Consider the following 22365-nt stretch of genomic DNA (forward strand, 5'->3'; position numbering starts at 1 on the left):
GAGAAGGAAATGGCAACCCACTCCAGTACTCTTGCCTGGAAAATCCCATGGACAGAGGAGCCTGGTAGTCCATGGGGTCACAAAGAGTCCGACCTGACTGAGCGACTTCACTTTGACTTTCCTTTATAACCATCTGACTTGACAAATCCTTTTCTTTTTGAAGAAGGGTCCCTGAAATACCCAAAATATTAAAAGTCATGTGTATACTAAATTGTAGTTACTTTACCAAAGCTAGTCATGCATCTTGTGTTTAATGACTAAGTTATAGATAAAATGAGTACCAGTTTTTTAATCTTATTTTTTTTTAATTGCCATAATAAATTAGCCCATACAGTAAGTGCCATAAAAATGAGAGCTATCATGCCTGCCATTTCAAATCTTACATTCTGAAATAAATGAGACTCAGTAATTTTCCTTAATGTAAAATAATGGCCTTTTCCCTGGTACAAACACTAACTTTGAGAATCTCTTATATAGGAATGGTCACTTGCATACAAGCTTGTCCTCCCTGTTTGTGTCCTGAGACTATTATACTTTTCTACCTCTTGAAATTTTATACTTGTCACTGAGAAAACATCTTTTGGTGAATGACTTCAATTTAGTAACACTTAAGGAATAGTATTCTCTATTTTTCTTCATTTTTGTCAGGAAATATCACTCCAGGAAATTCCTTGTCCCTTTCCTGTCCTTCTTCATCCCTCTTAACACATGTACACAGATATAATTTTGTTTCTTCTTCTTGGTTGCCATTGTTTTAAGTTCAGGAAGACCAGTGTCCTTTCTCTTTCTCCATCTCTTTCTCTCTTTATCTAATTTTCAAAATTATCCCAGGTACAATGGTGATAATAAAATTGTACAGAAGTAAGAAATCACACATTTCAAAGTGAAATTGGTAATAATAGAAAACCAGTGGTATCAGTCTTTAAAACTTTTAAAGTTCTCTGAAGCTTACTTCAGTGTTTTACCTACTCCATATGTTTGTCTATAAGTATTTTCATCAATATTATTCTGTTTATATCAGATTATATAGACTTGTATGTGATCAAAGTGGTCAAAACAGATTTATAAAGGAAAAATGCAACTGTACATTAGGTTAATTCAGTTTGTGTGTCAGCAAGGATACCATTTGAGAAACTGAGCAGTTTTGTTGTCTTTATAATGTTTTGTTATTTAGCATGAATTATTTTTATTTTCTAAATATGAAATGCCTATATACATAGTTAAACATATGAATTTGTTCTAGTCCTATCTATAAATTATGCATATATTTTCATTACTACTCTTATGCCACTCAGATAATTCAGAGGTAAATGTACAGTAAGGATAGCTACCATTTATTTTATGTGTAATGTGATGTATCTCCATTTCACAGTTACAGAAACATAGGTTCAGACGGGTCATATGGTTAATAAATGGAAGTTGAATTTAGGTTTACCACTTCACAACCCATGTTCTTTCCATTGCACTGGCCCAGCCTTCTTACATAATGCATAGTTCATTACATTTGTGGCATATATATGTATCAGAATTATCTATTCTATGTACTCCAGAAAGAAACACTTCAGAATGGCCTATGTATTATCCTGCAGTGAATAATAATTTTTCACATTCTTTCTTAATATTTCTATAGTACAAATGCACAGTAAGGATAATTCTATTGAATTAATGTAGTGAGAATAACACTTACTTATTGGCATGCTTTAGAAGTAAATATGGTTAAAGAGATTACTTGGCCTATTTCTGAAACATAAATAATACCATCATTAAAAACAAATACCATTTTAAAAACATTTATTCCTTTTGTTATATGTATAATAATTTAAAAACATCCGTTAAGCAGCATCAGTTCAGTTTAGTTCAGTCGCTCAGTCGTGTCCGACTCTTTGCAACCCCATGAATCGCAGCATGCCAGGCCTCCCTGTCCATCACCAACTCCCGGAGTTCACTCAGACTCACGTCCATCGAGTCAGTGATGCCATCCAGCCATCTCATCCTTTGCTGTCCCCTTCTCTTCCTGCCCCCAACCCCTCCCAGCTTCAGAGTCTTTTCCAATGAGTCAACTCTTCTCATGAGGTGGCCAAAGTACTGGAGTTTCAGCTTTAGCATCATTCCTTCCAAAGAAATCCCAGGGCTGAACTCCTTCAGAATGGACTGGTTGGATCTCCTTGCAGTCCAAGGGACTCTCAAGAGTCTTCTCCAACACCACAGTTCAAAAGCATCAATTCTTCGGCACTCAGCCTTCTTCACAGTCCAACTCTCACATTTGTACATGACCACTGGAAAAACCATAACCTTGACTAGACGGACCTTTGTTGGCAAAGTAATGTCTCTGCTTTTGAATATGCTATCTAGGTTGGTCATAACTTTCCTTCCAAGGAGTAAGCGTCTTTTAATTTCATGGCTGCACTCACCATCTGCAGTGATTTTGGAGCCCAGAAAAATAAAGTCTGACACTGTTTCCACTGTTTCCCCATCTCTTTGCCATGAAGTGATGGGACCAGATGCCATGAATGTTAGTTTTCTGAATGTTGAGCTTTAAGCCAACTTTTTCACTCTCCTCTTTCACTTTCATCAAGAGGCATTTTAGTTCCTCTTCACTTTCTGCCATAAGGGTGGTGTTATCTGCGTATCTGAGGTTATTGAGATTTCTCCCGGAAATCTTGATTCCAGCTTGTGCTTGTTCCAGCCCAGCGTTTCTCATGATGTACGCTGCATATAAGTTAAATAAGCAGGGTGACAATATATAGTCTTGATGTACTCCTTTTCCTCTTTGGAACCAGTCTGTTGTTCCATGTCCAGTTCTAACTGTTGCTTCCTGACCTGCATATAGGTTTCTCAAGAGGTAGGACAGATAACTCTAAATTATGTATAACAGCTTTTCTGTAGTAAATCACTTTTATGCTAGAAAATTTCAAGCACCTTCTTATAATCATACAATTAACAGTCAGAAATTACAGAAGGACTCTGATATGGTTTTTCTACTTGTGTTTAACAGATATTTTATGTTTAAACAGGTATCCAACACTCACAGCCTTCCAGTGATTCATTGCTTCTGGAAGTGGTGAAACAAGTAAAAGTTAGTGATATGGAGGAGGATAAATTAGATCTTCCTGAAGAGGAAATAACATCCAGAGTAAATATGTATGTATCAGTACTTGAGAGAATTACTTTATTCTGAGAGATGGGATTGTAAAATTGTGGAAAATAGTTGCTTGAAATTGTAATACTATACATTTCCAAAATCCAATAGTTAATACTATATCAACTGTTAGGAGTCTATCAGTGTCAACTGAAACCATTGAAGGCTTCTTAGAACTGGGTTAATTTGGAGCTGGACCTTGAGATTAGAAAGTATTTTGAGCTGAATGATAATAAAAACATTACCAAATTTATAGATACCACTGAGGTGTTTAGATGGTAAGTACAGGACGAAATATAAGCTCTTAAGCAAAAGGAAGAAATTATTATAAAGATAAAAGCAGAACTCCATGAAAGAGAAAACCAAACAACAAAAAGAAAAAGTAAAAAAAAGCTGGTCATTAAAAATCAGATAAGTGAACAATAAACCTCTAGTTAGACTATTTAGGAAGTATCGGAGAAAGCAATGGCACCCCACTCCAGTACTCTTGCCTGGAAAATCCCATGGATGGAGGAGTCTGGTAGGCTGCAGTCCATGGGGTTGCTAAGAGTTGGACACAACTGAGCGACTTCACTTTCCCTTTTCACTTGCATGCACTGGAGAAGGAAATGGCAGCCCACTCTAGTGTTCTTGCCTGGAGAATCCCAGGGACGGGGGAGCTTGGTGGGCTGCCGTCTATGGGGTCACACAGAGTCGGACACGACTGAAGCGACTTAGCAGCAGCAGGAAGTAAAGACAGCATAAATTACCAGTATCAGGAATGAAGGAGAAGATGCTATTAAAATGATTAATGATGATATTAAAATGATTAAAAAGAAATACATTAAAATAATTAAAAGGAAATGACAACTTTATGCCAATAAATTTGACAATTTAAATGAAATGGATAAATTCCTTGAAAAATATAACTTATGAGACCTCTACCAGAAAAAATATATATCCTGAATAGCCTTAGATATACTTAAAATTTTTGAATTTGTAGTTTAAAAACATCCCCTGTGCTTTGTTGCTCAGTTGTATCCAACTCTGTGACCCTGTGGACTGTAGCCCACCAGGCTCCTCTGTCTGTGGGGATTCTGTAGGCAAGAATACTGAAGTGGGTTGCCATGCCCACGTCCAAGAGATCTTCCCAATCCAGGCATCAAACCCAGGTCTCCCACATTGCAGGCAGATTCTTTCCCCTCTGAACCACCAGGGAAGCCCAAAAACTTCCCCTAAGCAAATGTAAAACATTTTCATTTCTCATATCTCCTTTGTTTTATTACCATAGTATTAAATCTTTATATATTTTAAGCCCAACAGCACAGCTTATGCTGTTACTGTTTTATGCACTTGTCTTAAAATCGAGAAGAAAAAACTATGTAATTATGTTTTCATTTATATTTGCCTGCATAATTACCTACCTATATGCTTTATTTCTTGGTGTACATTCATATTACCATCTGGTGCATTTCCTTTAAGCCTGAAGGACTCTCTTTAGTATTTCTTATAAGGAATGTCTGTAAGCCACAAATTATCTTAGTCTTTTGTCATCTGTGGAGGTTTTTAATTTGTCTTCATTTTTGGCTGCTTTTTAAAAAACTGAGATATATTTTTTGAAAATTGAGATTCACTTAGTATAAAATTTACCATTTTAAAGTGTACAGTTCAGTGGTTTTTTAGTCTATTACAGAGTTGTACAGCATCACTACTATCTAGTCCAAGAACATTTCCATCACTTCAAAAGCAGATCTTCTACTTTGCAGTTCCGTTCAGTTCAGTTCAGTCACTTAGTCATGCCCGACTCTTTGAGACCCCATGAACTGTAGCACATCAGGCCTCCCTGTCCATCACCAACTCCCAGAATCAACCCAGATACATGTCCATCGAGTCAGTGATGCCATCCAACCATCTCATCCTCTGTCTCCTCTTCTCCTCCTACCCTCAATCTTTCCCAGCATCAGGGTCTTTTCAAATGAGTCAGCTCTTCGCATCAGGTGGCCAAAGTACTGGAATTTCAGCATCAGTCTTCCCAATGAATATTCAGAACTGATTTCCTTTACAACTGACTGCTTTGATCTTGCAGTCCAAGAGACTCTCAAGAGTCTTCTCCAACACCACAGTTAAAAGCATCAATTCTTCAGCGCTCAGCTTTCTTTATAGTCTAACTCTCACATCCATACATGACCACTAGAAAAACAATAGCCTTGACTAGATGGACCTTTGTCAGCAAAGTAATGTCTCTGTTTTAGTAATCGGTCCCAATTTTCCCTCCCTGCATCCTCTAGCAATGGCTTATTGGCTTTCTTTCAATATGAATTTGCCTGTTTTCAACATTTCATGTATTTCATATAATATGTTGCCTTTTGGTATAAACGGCTCAGGCAGTAAAGAATTTTCCTGCAATGCAGAAGACTTGGATTCAATCACTGGGATGGAGAGATCCCCGGGAGAAGGGAATGGCTACCCACTCCAGTATTCTTACCTGGAGAATCCCATGGACAGAGGAGCCTGGCAGGCTACAGTCCCTGAGGTCACAAAGAGTTAGATATGACTGAGCGACTAACAATTTTTACTTTTTTCCCCATAATATTTCCAGTATTTATCCAGGTCATTGCATCTAACAATATTTAATTAGTTTTTTTGGCTAAATAGTATTCCATTATATGAATATATTATTTTTGTTTATCTGTTCATCCGTTGATGGACATTTCTGTAGTCTCTAGTTTTTTGATGATTATGAATAATACTGTCTTGAATATTCATGTATACATTTTTGTGTGAACTTATGTTTTCAGTTATTTTCCACATAAAAAAAACTTAGATTTGCTGATCATGTGCTAATTCTATGTTTAACCTTTTGAGGAATTATGAAACAGTTTTCAGAATGACTATGCCATTTTACATTTCAGCAATGGATGAAAGTTCTAATTTTCATATTAGATTCTCCAATCCATTCAAGCATCTGTTATTCTCTCTCTTTTTTAAGTCTAAATTAATTTATTATTTTTGGCTATATCTTTGTTGCTGCACAGGCTTTTTTCTCGTCGCATTTTGTGGGGGCTACTTTCTAGTTGTGCACAGGCTTCTCTTTGCAGTGGCTTCTTTTATTGCAGAACATGGGCTTTAGAGCACGAGAGCTTCAGTAGTTGTGGCACATGGGCTTAATGCTCTGCAGCATGTGGGATCTTCCTGGATCAGGAATTGAACACATATCTTCTGCATTAGCAGGCAGATTCTTTACCACTGAGCCACCCGGGAAGCCCTCTCTGTTGTTTTTGTAAAATTTATTATATCATTCTAGAAGGTGGTGGGCTTCCCTGGTGGCTCAGATGGTAAAGTGTCTGCTTGCAATGCAGGAGACCTGGCTTTGATCTCTGGGTCAAGAAGATCCCCTGGAGAAGGAAATGGCAACCCACTCCAGTATTCTTGCTTGGGAAATCCCATGGACAAAGGAGCATGACAGGCTACAGTCCATGGGGTCTCAAAGAGTTGGACACAACTGAGCAACTTCACTTTCAGAAGGTGGTATCTAGTGGTTTTAATTTGCAGTTCCCTAATGACTAGTGATGCTGAGCATCTTTTCATATGTTTCTTGGCCATTTATATGTCTTTTTTGGAGAAATCTTTATGAAGAACTTTTTTGCACTTTTTAATTGGGTTGTCTTTTTGTTACTGAGTTGTAAGTGTTCTTTATATATTTTAGCAACAAGTCCTTTATTAAATATAGGATTTATAAAAATGTTCTTTCCATTAAATTGGGTTTTTCACTTTTTTGTTGGTATTTTTAATTTTGATGAATTTCCTTTTATCTATTTTTTCCTAAGTTTTATATTTTATCTCTTATGTTAGGTCTTTCTTTGATCCACTTTGTGTTAATTTTTGTATGTGGAATGATGTAGATATCTGTATTAATTCTTTTGCATGTGATTCTAGTTGTCTGAGCACTGTTGCTTTCTTTTTGATGGGTAGTTTTGCTGGTTATAGAATTCTCGGTTGACAATTTATATACTGTATTGTGATGCTTTAAAGTTATTCTTCTTGTCCTTAGCTTTTATCACATTGACTTTCTGTCCATGTATGGATATCTTTGTGTTTGTCCTCCTTGGAGTTCACTGAGCTTCTTGGATGTGTAGATTAAATTCTTTCATATTTGAGAAGTTGTTACCATTATTTTTTCAAATATATCTTGGCCTTTTTCTCTATTTTCTCCTTCTGGGTCTCCCTTTGCACTTATGTTGTTTTGCATGATAGAACCCTCTGAGGCTCTTTCATTCTGCTTGATTGTTTTTCTCTTTGTATTCTTCAGATTGGACAATTTCTTTTTGATCTATCTTCAAGAGCTCTGCTTCTTTCTCCTGCAAGTTCAGATATGCTGTTGAGTCTTCCTGGTGAATTTTTCATTTAGTTATTATATTTTTCAATTTCAGAATTTCTCATTTGGTTCCTTTTTATAAATATATGTGTAATTACTATCTCTTTATTGTAATCTCTCTATGAATAGACATTTTTGCCATAATGCACTTTGGTTCTTTAAACATAGTTTTCTTTAATTCTTTTCATGTATTTTTATGATAGCTGCCTTGATGTCTTTGTCTACTAAGTTGAACTTCTGAGGTCCTCCCTGAAATAGTTTCTTTTTACTTCTTTTAAGTTCATGGTCCATAGTTTCCTGTTTCTTGTTATGTCTCATAATCTTTGTGAAACCCATACATTAAAAAAAAAATTATATCCACTTTGGTTTCTGATCTCCTCCCTTGTTTTTGGTTGTTGTTATTGTATTTTTGTTTGTCTAATGACTTTGGTAGATTAAGTCTGTGGAATCTGTTTTACCTATAGTGAATGTCATTGATCTCTGTATTTACTGGGTTTTTGTTCTGTTTTATTTTTAAAACTCTGCTTATTGGGGCTTGCCTCTGGATCAGCATAGCTTAGTGGCCAGCCAGTAATTAGTTTGTGCTTGTGTTAAACTCCTTGATCAGTAATACTGCCACTCTTTGCCAGTGGATCTGTAAGTGGTTTAGGGAATTCATTCAAATTTGGTGATTTACACATCTGCCCTGACTTTTATTATGATTGTAAAGCCTCACATTCAGCCAAGAATGATTAGCTGAGTCTCAAGTTTATAATTTATTCTGAGCATCACTTTGTTTAGGTTATAAACAACATATGGCAAATATTTCTTCAGAACTTATTTTAATATTACAAACTGACCAGATTCAGTATTATCTTTTGTTGGTATAAGCAGGTTCTTTTGTTCATATAATTTTAATGATTTTAAAATATTTCCTTGATTATTTTTAGCAAACTGCGTAGATGTGGTTGTCTAGGGAGCTCTTTGATTTGGGTAGATTTTTTTGGTCAGCCTTTTAATGGGGTTTTATTTTCTTTCTTCAATGATTAGTGAATTCAGTGGATGTCAGTCTCATTCACTTTCAAATGAAAAGCCAAAACTCCTTCTTTCATAGAATATAAATAAGCAACAGACTGTGTACTGCCTTAAGTTACTTATTTCTCAATTTCATCACTGTGAACTTTAGAATTTCACTATTTAGGAAAACATTCTTAGTTTTTTTTGAGCTTAGCTTTAAGGATTGCAGTATTACCTGTTAGGTTGGTGAAATATGCAGTGGAATGTTTTTTTGTAGAAAATTCAAGTACCCTTTCTTAGATAGTGATTTCACAGAAATGAGATTTGATTTTGAATATGATGTTCTTTTCCATTTACCCAGAATACATTGTTGGATCTTTTTTATTTGTTTTTTCCCTTCAGTGATGAGAAAGAAGAACAGAATCAAAAAGAAAAATTGGTGTTATCAGAAGACTGTGAACTCATTACAATAATTGATGTAATTCCTGGCAGATTAGAAATCACTACTCAACACATTTACTTCTATGATGGCAGCATTGAAAAAGAAGATGGTGAGGAGTTCTGGGGGAATAATTTCTGTTGTTCAATAGTTAAGTATCCAGTTTATCAATCATTAATGAGAAGAAAATAATAAGATGGGCCTGTAAAATTGTAGTCTCTCATGTAAAGGGAGAAATGGAAAGTCAGTATGGGATTAAATTCATTATTCAACAATGTACTGAGGGGAATGCTTCTTTTTTATTATCAATGTTTTTTTTAAAGGTTTGCCTAGTGGGGATTGCTATAAATTTAAGTTATAAATGCAATATTTTATTTATATGTACTCTTGTTCCTGTAGGCTTCTCACCTAATCTTTTATCTGAAAATAAAAAGATATTTAAATCTAAGCTGCTAACATAAAGAGAAAAGGGAAAATGTTTCTAAGATACTATATTCAGAGTTATTCTCTATTCCAATGGAAAGGAAGTATAAAAAGCTATAGAATTTTAAAATAGTTTTAAAAGAAATAGTTTAAACATGTAATACATTTAACAGATGGTTTTTATCATATAGAGGTTGAATTCTTTTTCCCTAAACGCTATTCTTGTCAGGAAAAGGAGATATTTTCTGCATAGCATATGTAACTTTATGTGGTCCACAGTCACAAGATTTTTTTCTGTTTTCAGGAGTAGGCTTTGATTTCAAGTGGCCTCACTCTCAAGTTCGAGAGATTCACCTACGACGGTACAATTTAAGGAGGTCAGCCCTTGAGATTTTTCATGTTGACCAATCCAACTACTTTCTCAATTTCAAAAAAGAGGTTTGTAAAAGGCTACCTTTCTCCTAGATTGTTAGCTTGAAATAATTTTCCAACTAGTAAGCTGTAATGAAACTTTACACTCTGCTATTCCACTGAGTCAGAATATTAGAGAAAAAAGATACATACTTTGGGACGAAGCAGCATATGAATTTTTGTTGGAATTTATGTTTGAGTGTTTGGAGGATATCTTATATATAGATAGATAAAGAAGTTAGTAGAATTTTGGGTGTCAGCAAATAGATCTCACATTGTGAGATACTATGGTGTATATATATATGATATAATTGGATTTATGAAATTAGATTGGGTTGAATTCAACAATAATGGAGTATGTGTAATCAGAAAAAAAAATAATGGAGCATATGCTTCTTCTATGAATAGCGTAAATTCTTAAATAGTATAAGCAGTTAAGAGATTGCCACTGAATTCAGGTTCCCTGGATCCAAAACCATTCCACCACTAGCAGTGTAACCTTTGGCGCGTTACTTGCTCTCAACCTTCCTTCCCTTTGGCATATACTTGAGGCCAGACTTGCATCACAGTTTGATAGCTTTCTTTTACCTTGCCTAGCTTTCTCTCCATTTTCTCTCTCTGGTATCTCTCCTAATAAAATCCTCCATGTTCAATTCTGTCTTAGCATTTGCTTCTCAGATTACCTGGATTCAGTTCAGTTCAGTTCAGTCGCTCAGTTGTGTCCGACTCTTTGCGACCCCATGGACTGCAGCACGCCAGGCCTCCCTGTCTATCACCAACTTCTGGAGTTTACTCAAACTCATGTCCGTTGAGTCAGTGATGCCCTCCAACCATCTCATCCTCTGTCGTCCCCTTCTCCTCCCGCCTTCATTTTTCCCCAGCATCAGGGTCTATTCCAATTAATCAGTTCTTCACATCAGGTAGCCAAAGTACTAGAGTTTTAGCTTCAGCATCAGTCCTTCCAATGAATATTCCGGACCGATTTCCTTTAGGATTGTCTGGTTGGATCTCCTTGCTGTCCAAGGGACTCTCAAGAGTCTTCTCCAACACCATAGTTCAAGAGCATCAATTCTTTGGTGCTCAGCTTTCTTTATAGTCCAATTCTCACGTCCATATATGACTACTGGAAAAACCATAGCTTTGACTAGATGAACCTTTGTTGGCAAAGTAGTGTCTCCACTTTTTAATATGCTGTCTAGGTTGGTCATAACTTCTTCCAAGGAGCAAGTGACTAGCAGAGTATAACTTCTTCCAAGGACCTGGATTAACAGAGTCAATAACTAACTTTCTATTCATTTGAGATCCAGGTATATTTATAAATGATTTGATTCAGACCTTTGAAAAACATTTTTCTATTTTTACCAAAGGGTACTTTTTCACTATTAAAAATAAATATTTACCGATAGGAAAATACAATGTATGTGTTTTTTAGAAAGCTATTTTATGTAATTAAACTAAGCACACTCCTGTTGTATGTAGTTTTTTGTTTTTAATTTATTTTATTTGGCTGCACCAGACCTTAGTTGCAGCATGTGAACTCTTAGTTGTGTTATGTGGAATCTTGTTCCGTTACTGGGGATTGAATCTGGGCCGCCTATCCTGGGAGCTTGGTGTCTTAGCCACTACACCGCCAGGGAAGTCTCTTGTATATAGTCTTTAAAGCATATTTATATGTGGTACCTAATCTTCATAACAGTCTTCAGATTAGATATGGAAAATTCCATTCCTTTTTTTTAATAGATGAGGAAGCTGAAGTTCAAAGATTAATTTTATTTCTTTACATTTGCATAGCCCTGAACAATCCACAAAACTGTAAAGGGTAAAATTATTATATTGAATACACAAATGAGACTCAGTAAATTAATTGAATTGTCCAGATGATTAGTAAATGACAGAACTAGATTTGAACTGGAAGTGAGCTAGTTTTCTGATAAAATGTGTGATGATTACTCTATTAATATACTGTAACATTCTAAAAAAAATGTATGTCATAAGTTTTTTAAGCCTAGTAAAATAAAGAAGTTAAAACTGTAATCTTCTGTTTAAGTGAAGTGTTCAGATTAGGCAAATACATAGTGACAGAAAGTTTAGTGGTTGTCAGAGGACAAGAGGGAAATTGGGGAGTGATGGCGCATAAGTATGTAGTTTCTTTTGAGGATGACATAAATGTCCCAGAGTTAGATAATGTGAATAGTTGTACAACTCTGTGAATATTTTTTTAAAAAAGAGAAAAACCTCACTGAATTATATACTTTAAAAGGGTGAATTTATGGTATGTGAATTATATCTCAATAAATCTGTTAATAAAGCCGTAATCTTGTTTTCTCTTATTCTATTTTTAATGCATAAAGTGCTGTTTTTTTAATAGGTTAGGAACAAAGTATATAGCAGACTGTTGTCACTTCATTCTCCAAATAGTTATGGAACCAGATCACCACAGGAGTTATTCAAAGCATCAGGACTGACACAGGTAGGAAATTTTAGGTCACTGTTTGGTGTTAATTTTGTATCTTAGACTTTTGCCTAGAAGTAAATCTTCCTTCTGACTATTTTATTTTGATCATACAACTGCTTTTCTTCCATTCAGGTTGATCTTTTGAATTGTCTTTGAATCTTTCTGTTTCCTTCACACGTAAGAGTTCCCTGTCCTCCAGCTCCCATTTCGTTCAGTTCATGGGCATGTCTTATACCTTCTTCTTTCATTATAATGTTCTTTTAAAAAAATTATGTGGGACTTTTCTTAATAATAAAAATCCATGCACAAGAAAAAATGAAAAAATACAAGACACCTTGGAATACAGGCAGAAAAAAGTTTCTCCAGTGTTTCTGTCTGCCAAAACTAATGCTTCCATGCATTTTATCCGTATATAATCCCAACATCTCTTGAATTTGCACTGTCAAAAGCCAAGGAAAGGCTCTTGTTTTTTGCTCTCTGGTGTTGTTAGTAGTCTCCTAATTAGGTTCTCTGCCTCCTGACTCTCTCTTTCCTCCTACATATGTGTTAATCTTAATCTTTAAATGTTGCTCTTGTTCAAAAGCCATCAGCAATTCCTTCCTATTGTTTATGGAATAAGCTTTATTTAAAAGTACATTCCCTGCTTTCTGTGGTATAAACTTTATTCATTAAAGTACTGATTCCTCAATTTGGCACATAAGTATTATTGGACTTTCTGTATGGATAGATCCATTTCTCACCATTTCTACATGTCTTTTGCTTAAGGCACACTTTAAGTGAACGTACCAAATTCAGACTTAAATTGAAGAAAGTAGGAAAAACCACTAGACCATTCAGGTATGACCTAAATCAAATCCCTTATGATTATACAGTGGAAGTGAGAAATAGATTTAAGGGCCTCGATCTGACAGATAGAGTGCCTGATGAACTGTGGAATGAGGTTCGTAACATTGTACAGGACAGGGATCAAGACCATCCCCATGGAAAAGAAATGCAAAAAAAAAGCAAAATGGCTGTCTGGGGAGGCCTTACAAATAGCTGTGAAAAGAAGAGAAGCGAAAAGCAAAGGAGAAAAGGAAAGATTTAAGCATCTGAATGCAGAGTTCCAAAGACTAGCAAGAAGAGATAAGAAAGCCTTCCTCAGCGATCAATGCAAAGAAGTAGAGGAAAACAACAGAATAGGAAAGACTAGAGATCTCGTCAAGAAAATTAGAGATACCAAGGGGACATTTCGTGCAAAGATGGGCTCGATAAAGGACAGAAATGGTATGGACCTAAAAGAAGCAGAAGATATTAAGAAGAGGTGGCAAGAATACACAGAAGAACTGTACAAAAAGATCTTCACGATCCAGATAATCATGATGGTGTGATCACTCACCTAGAGCCAGAAATCCTGGAATGTGAAGTCAAGTGGGCCTTAGAAAGCATCACTACGAACAAAGCTAGTGGAGGTGATGGAATTCCAGTTGAGCTATTTCAAATCCTGAAAGATGATGTGTGAAAGTGCTGTACTCAATATGCCAGCAAATTTGGAAAACTCAGCAGTGGCCACAGGACTGGAAAAGGTCAGTTTTCATTCCAATCCCAAAGAAAGGCAATGCCAGATAATGCTCAAACTACAGCACAATTGCACTCATCTCACACGCTAGTAAAGTAATGCTCAAAATTCTCCAAGCCAGGCTTCAGCAGTATGTGAACCGTGAACTTCCTGATGTTCAAGCTGGTTTTAGAAAAGGCAGAGGAACCAGAGATCAAATTGCCAACATCCGCTGGATCATGGAAAAAGCCAGAGAGCTCCAGAAAAACATCTATTTCTGCTTTATTGACTATGCCAAAGCCTTTGACTGTGTGGATCACAATAAACTGTGGAAAATTCTGACAGAGATGGGAATACCAGACCACCTGACCTGCCTCTTGAGAAATCTGTATGCAGGTCAGGAAGCAACAGTTAGAACTGGACATGGAACAACAGACTGATTCCAAATAGGAAAAGGAGTACGTCAAGGCTGTATATTATCACCCTGCTTATTTAACTTATTTGCAGAGTACATCGTGAGAAACGCTGGACCCGAAGAAACAAGCTGGAATCAAGATTGCCGGGAGAAATATCAATAACCTCAGACATGCAGATGACACCACCCTTATGGCAGAAAGTGAAGAGGAACTCAAAAGCCTCTTGATGAAAGTGAAAGTGGAGAGTGAAAAAGTTGGCTTAAAGCTCAACATTCAGAAAATGAAGATCATGGCATCTGGTCCCATCAGTTCATGGGAAATAGATGGGGAAACAGTGGAAACAGTGTCAGACTTTTTTTGGGGGGCTCCAAAATCACTGCAGATGGTGAGTGCAGCCCTGAAATTAAAAGACGCTTACTCCTTGTAAGGAAAGTTATGACCAACCCAGATAGCATATTGAAAAGCAGAGGCATTAACTTTGCCAACAAAGGTCTGTCTGGTCAAGGCTATGGTTTTTCCTGTCGTCATGTATGGATGTGAGAGCTGGACTGTGAAGAAAGCTGAGCGCCAAAGAACTGATGCTTTTGAACTGTGGTGTTGGAGAAGACTCTTGAGAGTCCCTTAGACTGCAAAGAGATCCAACCAGTCCATTCTGAAGGAGTTCAGCCCTGGGATTTCTTTGGAAGGAATGATGCTAAAGCTGAAACTCGAGTACTTTGGCCACCTCATGCGAAGAGTTGACTCATTGGAAAAGACTCTGATGGTGGGAGGTATTGGGGGCAGGAGGAGAAGGGGATGACAGAGGATGAGATGGCTGCATGGCATCATTGACTCGATGGACATGAGTCTGAGTGAACTCCGGGAGTTGGTGATGGACAGGGAGGCCTGGCGTGCTGCGATTCATGGTGTCGCAAAGAGTCGGACACGACTGAGCGACTGAACTGAACTGAACTGAAAGGTGTATGTTAATCTGTCTTCAAAAAAAATGCTTGAGCATACTCACACTGTGTAGAGTAGGCTAGATTTAACAAGGTGATTAAAAAAATAATGATTATGTCTTTCTTTAGAAAGTTTTTTATCTGTTATAGCAAAATCCCACCTACCTTTTCTGTATAAAGGAATTTTTCTGAGCAGAGATATAATAATATAATGTTATTTAAAATTTGTAGATCTGTTAAGTACATTGAGATACTGGTATTTTAATATTTATACTTAGGAAGATTTCAGTTAATGACAAAAATTTAAAATTTGGGCACTCCTTCTAGAATTAAACATTTTTATATTCAAATAATATATTTTTTAACTAAAGAAAATCTTAATTATTATAGGAGATCTTTTAGACTGCAGTGTGAGAACTTTCTTTTCCTTTTCTAAAGACCAGTTTTTAAAAGGAAGTGAACTTAGGAGAAGTATGTTGATTTTTCTCCCTGTTTAATCTTTTTTCAAAAACTTAACTTATTTACCAGAAAGATGATAGAGATAGTGGATGCAAGATTATTTTAGTACTGTCAGTAATAGTCATTGATTTCTAAGAGATGTAGACTAATTCTGATTTTTTTCTATGCTGTCTAGAAATGGGTAAACAGAGAGATATCAAATTTTGACTACCTCATTCAGTTAAATACAATGGCAGGACGAACCTATAATGACCTTGCACAGTATCCTGTGGTGAGTTTTATAAAAATCCTGTAAATATACACTTGCCTTTCAATTTTATTATATATAAAAATATAAGTGGCTTATATCTAGTTTTTATTTTTATAAAGATGTAAAAACTATTTTTGCCTTTCTGTTTATTTCTTACCCTGCTATTTAAGACGTATATAAATATTAAGGGCATTTTAAAAATGAAAGCCTTTTTTCTTTCCCTTCATTGAGAATATTTCAATGGAATTATAGGAGTTAATGCTTCTGGTTATTGAGCTAAAGATGAATAAACATTTGCAACAGGGAAAAAGTAAAGACTGTTTGATATTAGTTATGGAGCTGGTAGCTTCCCTTGGAAAGAATATCTAAACTGTAAATTGTGGCTCTTTTAGTTCCCCTGGATTTTACAAGATTATACTTCAGAAGAGTTGGATCTTAATAACCCATCTGTATTTCGAGATCTATCCAAACCAATTGGGGTAGTTAATGATAAGAATGCCAAAGCCACGAGAGAAAAGTAAGTGCCTTTCATCTGCTTTGATAGATATACCCATAGCAGTTTGAATTTGTATTGATTTCTCCTATGGCTAACCAAGTGTTACTTTTGCTAATTAGAGTCTGATAATTCCTTCATTAAGTTTTCTTGATAATGTTATCAGTTGTCTTTCAAATATCTTGACTATAGGCTGTGTCCCTTCATTACCAAATTTAAATTAATGTTGTTTAGAATTTCTTTTCTCCTTGTAATAAGAGAGTGAAGTCATAAAAAGAAAAACAAATATCATATATTATTACATATGTATGAAATCTAGAAAGGTGGTACAGATGAGCCTGTTCGCAGGGCAGGAATAGAGATGCAGACATAGAGAACCGACATGTGGACACCAGCGGCAGGGGGTTGGGGTGGCAAAGTGTGGGATTAGTTGAGAGCGTAGCACTGACATGTAAACAGAACCTTGTGTAGCACAGACAGCTAGTGGGAAGCTGCTCGATAGCACAGGGACCTCAGCTCTGTGCTCTGTGATGACCTAGAGTGGTGGGATGGAGGGTTGGAGGGGAGGGAGGCTCAGCAGAGAGGGGATGTGTATATGTATAGCTGATTCACTTTGTTGTACAGCAGAAACTAAAACAACATTGCAAAACAGTTATCTATCCAATTAAAAGATAAAAAGTATGTGTGCAAGGGTGGAATTCTTTATCCCTAGGTATTTTAGACTTAATAACCTGCTAATCTAGCATTTACATCTGATGTACTATTTTGGTAGATACCAAATTAATAATACTAATCTTTTCAGTAATAATGTGAACAAAAAACAGTGAAATGTAAGAAAATTTAGAAAGTAACATTTGAAAGGAAAGAAAATATTTATAGTTATATATATTGATGATCATCTATCCTGTAAATGTCTCATATTTTTTTTTTTTTATTCAAAGCAAGTGGCTGACAAGTAAAAGAATAATTTTAATTTTCCCTTTTCTCCATGTGAACTTATGGATAACTTCCAGTAATAAAGACAAAGTGTTTGCAAACAAAAACTTAGTTGTAGATTTTTTTGAGAGTTGATAGTACATTATTTTTTTCCTTTTTATTTGCAAATTCCATAAGACCTTTTTGCAGTATTTAATATTTGATTTACTAATGGAATTTTGCTGTATGTATATTACCTCACTGCTGTTAGTCAAACTACTAACACTGTTCCATAGGAAGTACATTTCATATAGGTTAACTTATTTTGTAGATAATGGAAGATACAATTTAATTTATGTTTCAATAATATATTTTTCTTCATAGGTACAAATGACTTTGGCCTAAAAACTCTCTTTATTCTCCTGAATATTAATGATTTCTATGTAAAAAGGAAATTGACCATAGCTTGACAAATTGATTAGTATTTTGGTTTAAAATTTTAATGTGTGTTGCTTCCAAAAACTGTTCATTCTTATTTAGATTTTATACCCACTAACTCAGATGTCACCATTCAGAACAATTACAATATTAGTGATAGTGCTTGAAGAGTTATTATATATATGCCCTTTGCTAGTAATCTGTTAGGCCTTCTTTCTATTTCACTGTCTACTTTTTTATTTAATTTTATTGGAGTAGAGTTGATTTACAGTGTTGTGTTAGTTTCTCTGTACAACAACATGATTCAATAATACACACATATATTCATTCTTATTCAGATTTTTTCTTATATAGTTTATCACAGAATATTGAGTAGAGTTCCTTGTGCTATACACATCTATTTCCTTCTACCTTTGAATTATTAGACATTCATTTTCACAATTCTTGACTGACCCTCTATATTTTTTTCTATTACCTTGGCCATACTATGATGTCTAATTATCACATTCTTAAAATAGCAAAAAAATAGAAACAACCTAACTATCTATAAATAAATAGTTAAATTGTTGTATATTCTAAGATTTTGTAAAAAATTTTTATTGACTTGTAGTTGATTTATGATGTGTTAGTTTCTGCTGTGCAGCAAAGTGAGTCACTTATATATTTTGTAAGATGTTAATAGAAAATTGTTAGATGAAAAAATAAGTTGTGAACAATATACTAGGTGTAACAGTTTTATATTAAAATGTATTTTATATTAAAATATATATTAATTCATAATTGACAAAGGTTTGCCAGAATGTTATTATTTATTATCTCTGGGAAGTACAATTTTAATTGATTTTAAATTTCTTTATTTTTGGTTTTCTGTGATTTCTAATCTATCTGTAGTGAAAATAATTATTGCATAATACAAAAGTATTCCAAACTCCACTATTAGTACTACTATATTGTTCAGAAAGTATTAGTAATTTTTTTCATTTATTAATGTGTTGTGATGATATGAGTACATAGCCTCTTAAAAAACTGTTTTCAGCAATACAATACAAGCATCTATCCTAAATTAATTTTGTTACTGTGATTATAAAACTTTAGTTTCTATTTTTAGATATGAAAATTTTGAGGATCCTATGGGAACTATTGACAAATTTCATTATGGTACTCACTATTCAAATTCTGCTGGAGTTATGCACTATCTTATTCGTACAGAACCATTCACCACCCTCCACATCCAGCTTCAGAGTGGAAGGTATGTTTTGGGTAAATAAACTGTTTTCTTAAGACTATATGATAGTGTTGAAAAGTCTTTGCCTTCATGTCATGTACTGTTATAGGGTTCCCTGGTGGCTCAGATGGTAAAGAATCTGTCTACAATGCAGGAGATCTAGATTTGATCCCTGGGCCAGGAAGATCCCCTGGATAAGAGAATGGCTACCCACTTCAGTGTTCTTGCCTGGAGAATTCCAGGGACAGAGGAGCCTGGTGGGCTACAGTTCATGGGATCACAGAAACTCAAGCACAATTAAGCGACTAACACTTTCACTTTCATATACTATTATAACAGGACCTTACCTTTTTTATTCTCCTCTTTTTAGGTTTTGATTCATATAATAGCCCCTAGATAAAAGTAGCCAAACTAGTTTGATAACAGGGCACTCAAACTGACTTACACAAATGACTTTTAAGGCGAATTCCTCTTTACTGTTATCCAGTGTACTTTTGTTATTTTCAACTGGGTTTAGGAATCTACCAGAGATTCAGACTTAGAACTGATTTAGACCTTAATCCAAAACATCTACCAGAAATGTCTAACCAGTGCCTCTGTAGTCCTCCTAAAAATATTGATCAATAGGAATAAAAATAGAGAGGAATGAGAGCCCTTAGATTATTAATAGAAGCTCAAACAGGTCTGTAATGCCACCGTATTATTGTATCATCTGTCTATATTATACCTTACCTAAGTTTCACATTTTCTTATTTATCCTAAAGAAAGAAACTTCTTCAAGAATGCTCCATTCCCCAGCGTATCCTCCAGGTGCCTCTCTACTTACTCTCATTTTGTCTCCCTGTTGCCTTATTCTTTAACATTATCCTCTTGCCTTTTCTGACCAATCAGAAATTATGTAAACATTGCCTGTTCTGCTCTCTTTCCATGTAATGTTTATCTCTCAAAATTAGCCTGGGTTCCGTATTCCTGTCTTTAGTTCACTGAGCCTTGTCTTTCAAGGAGAGGCTTAGATCACTACATATCTCCAAATGTTATGCTTGCCATGAAGTCAGGTAATTTTCCTTCTGGGAAAGCAAACCTGGGTCTCTTCAGTTTTTAGTGATTTTACAGCTTTTAAATGATTTTTTTAATAAGGCCTCAAAAATAGATTCTGTTTGTGCTTCAGAGGACCTCATCAAGAGAGTAAAAAGACAGCCAGTTCAGTTGGAGAAAATATTTGCAAATTATAGATCTGATAAAGGACTTGTATCTAGAATATATAAAAAAAATCCTTGCAATGCAACAGTAAAAAGACAAATGACTCAATTAAAAACTGAACAAAAGATCTAAATGGACATTTCTCCAAAGAAGATTACAGATGTCTAATAAACACGTGAAAAGTTGATCAACATCATTGGTTATCAGGGAAATTCAAATCAAAACCAAACTGAGATACCTCTTTACACTCATGAAGATGGCTGTAATGAAAAGATAGATAATACCTACCGTTGATGAGATGTTGAGAAATTGGAACAATTATGTACTGCCAGTGGAAATTTAAGATGATGCAGCCTCTGTGGAAAACAGTCTGGCAGTTCTTCAAAACATTAAACATAGTATTACCCATGACCCAGCAATTCCAGTCCTAGGTATAGACCCAAGATTATTGAACATGTATGTTTATGCAAACACTTGCACACAAATGGCCTTAACAGCTTTATTTGTAATAGTCCAAATATTTAAATAACCCAAATGCCCATGAACTGGTAAAGGAATAAATGAAACGTGGTATACCCATGGTGTGGAATATTATTTAGCTATGAGTTAAGAGAAGGAATGAAAGATTGATATATGCTACAACATGGATGAAACAGTAGTATGTTGAATGACATAAGCCAGGCACAAGATACCATATGTTATATATGATTTACATAAGGTGGCTAAAAAAAACAAATCCATGGAGACAGAAAGTAGATCAGTAATTGCCTAGGGCTAGAGGGAGGGTGAATGGAGAGTGACTGCTATTAGATACAGGATTTCTTTTTGGAGTGATGAAATGTTCTAAAATTGTTTGTTGTGTACATATATGTTAATTATATATCAGTTAAGCTGTTCTCCCTCCACCCAAACAAAAAGATTCTGCCCTTAAAGCTGTACCTCTCACTGAATTTGAATATATCATTCTTAGACTTTATTGATGACCCAGTCATTGACTATAGTTAAATTTAGAGTTCTGCTAAGTTCAGCTGTGCTTCAAAACAAGATTGCTAGGTACAAGAAGAGTCATATTAGTCATCAGTTGTCACTTAGAAGACATCATTTATGGGATAAAACTGGGAAAACAGCGTCAAAGGAGATGAAACAGAAGGGGTTTATGCTGTTTGTGATTAGCTAAAACATAATAAAAATTGCAGCATGACCACGTCTTTCAATTACTGTAGGCAAATGATGGAACTTGAAAATAAAGTTAAAATAAGATAGTAGTATATGGAAGTAAAGTATAAAAGCTTTAGCTACAGAATTATTTCCCTAACTCACTATCTACTTTTTAGCCAAAGTTTGTAAAGATATTTTGTATCATAGATTAATCAGCAGCATTCCTATAGATCTGTTAACTATGTCATAAATACTATAATACTTAGTGATATTTAAACTCTGTAATTTTAAAATACCAAATAATATTTATTTACACTCTGTAATAAATTTTACTCAGCAGAATTATGCCATTTTCATCTAAGATGATACTAGTGATTAAAATTATAGTATATAGTTCCTGACAACAAAATAAAGATTCTCATAAGGAGAGCATATTTTGTTTTTAGATGTTAAAGAGAAAGGGTAAATAAAGAAAAACTAAACATGAGGCACCCTGAAGAAAGTGTAATTTGTTTTAGCCTGTTGTTGCTCAGTCAGGACTCACTGCTCCCTTCCCATCTCCACATGTAGGTTCGACTGTGCTGATCGACAGTTCCATTCCATCCCTGCTACCTGGCAGGCTCTCATGGACAATCCATATGATGTGAAGGAACTTATTCCTGAATTCTTCTATTTCCCAGAGTTTTTGGAAAATCAAAATCGTAAGAAATAGTTTAAAAACTGGATTGAATAGGTCCCAATGGAGGATCTTGAAAAATATCTTTTAGGACATTTTTTGTGATGACCTATAGATTATTTATTCTGTGTTTTTATTACTCAGTGACATGGCTTAACTTAATGTCCAGGTACTAGTCTTACCTTCTACAGAAATGCTACAGTGAATAAGATAAATGAGTGAAATATGAATTAGTAAGGGAATTTATCCGAGTACAGTGTTTACTAGTGAAGCAAAAAGTGGCTGCAAGCTATTTCAGCCGTACAGCTGCATGAGTTAAAGTGTTTGAGTTAGATAAGATGAAGGTTTATATCAGGGGTCAGCAAACTATAGATTCATGGGCCAAATCTGTGAGCAAACTAGTATTTATCAATAAGGTTTTTTGGAATACAACTGGCCAATAC

The 22365-nt window shown here is 35.2% G+C and overlaps 1 protein-coding gene across 12 annotated transcripts in view; it reads left to right on the top strand.

Moving 5' to 3' along the window:
* NBEAL1 (neurobeachin like 1) overlaps positions 1-22365 on the top strand; it is a 163042-nt gene that overhangs the window by 103664 nt on the left and 37013 nt on the right. For all 12 annotated transcript variants that reach the window (XM_055573157.1, XM_055573156.1, XM_055573160.1 and 9 more), the window contains 8 exons: positions 3015-3141; positions 8892-9040; positions 9656-9789; positions 12131-12232; positions 15743-15838; positions 16210-16334; positions 18772-18912; positions 21817-21947. In XM_055573157.1, the coding sequence (XP_055429132.1) occupies positions 3015-3141; positions 8892-9040; positions 9656-9789; positions 12131-12232; positions 15743-15838; positions 16210-16334; positions 18772-18912; positions 21817-21947 (1005 nt within the window). The remainder of the gene's footprint in view (positions 1-3014; positions 3142-8891; positions 9041-9655; positions 9790-12130; positions 12233-15742; positions 15839-16209; positions 16335-18771; positions 18913-21816; positions 21948-22365) is intronic.

Source organism: Bubalus kerabau, chromosome 3 (genome assembly GCF_029407905.1).
Source record: "Bubalus kerabau isolate K-KA32 ecotype Philippines breed swamp buffalo chromosome 3, PCC_UOA_SB_1v2, whole genome shotgun sequence".
NCBI lineage: Eukaryota > Metazoa > Chordata > Mammalia > Artiodactyla > Bovidae > Bubalus > Bubalus kerabau.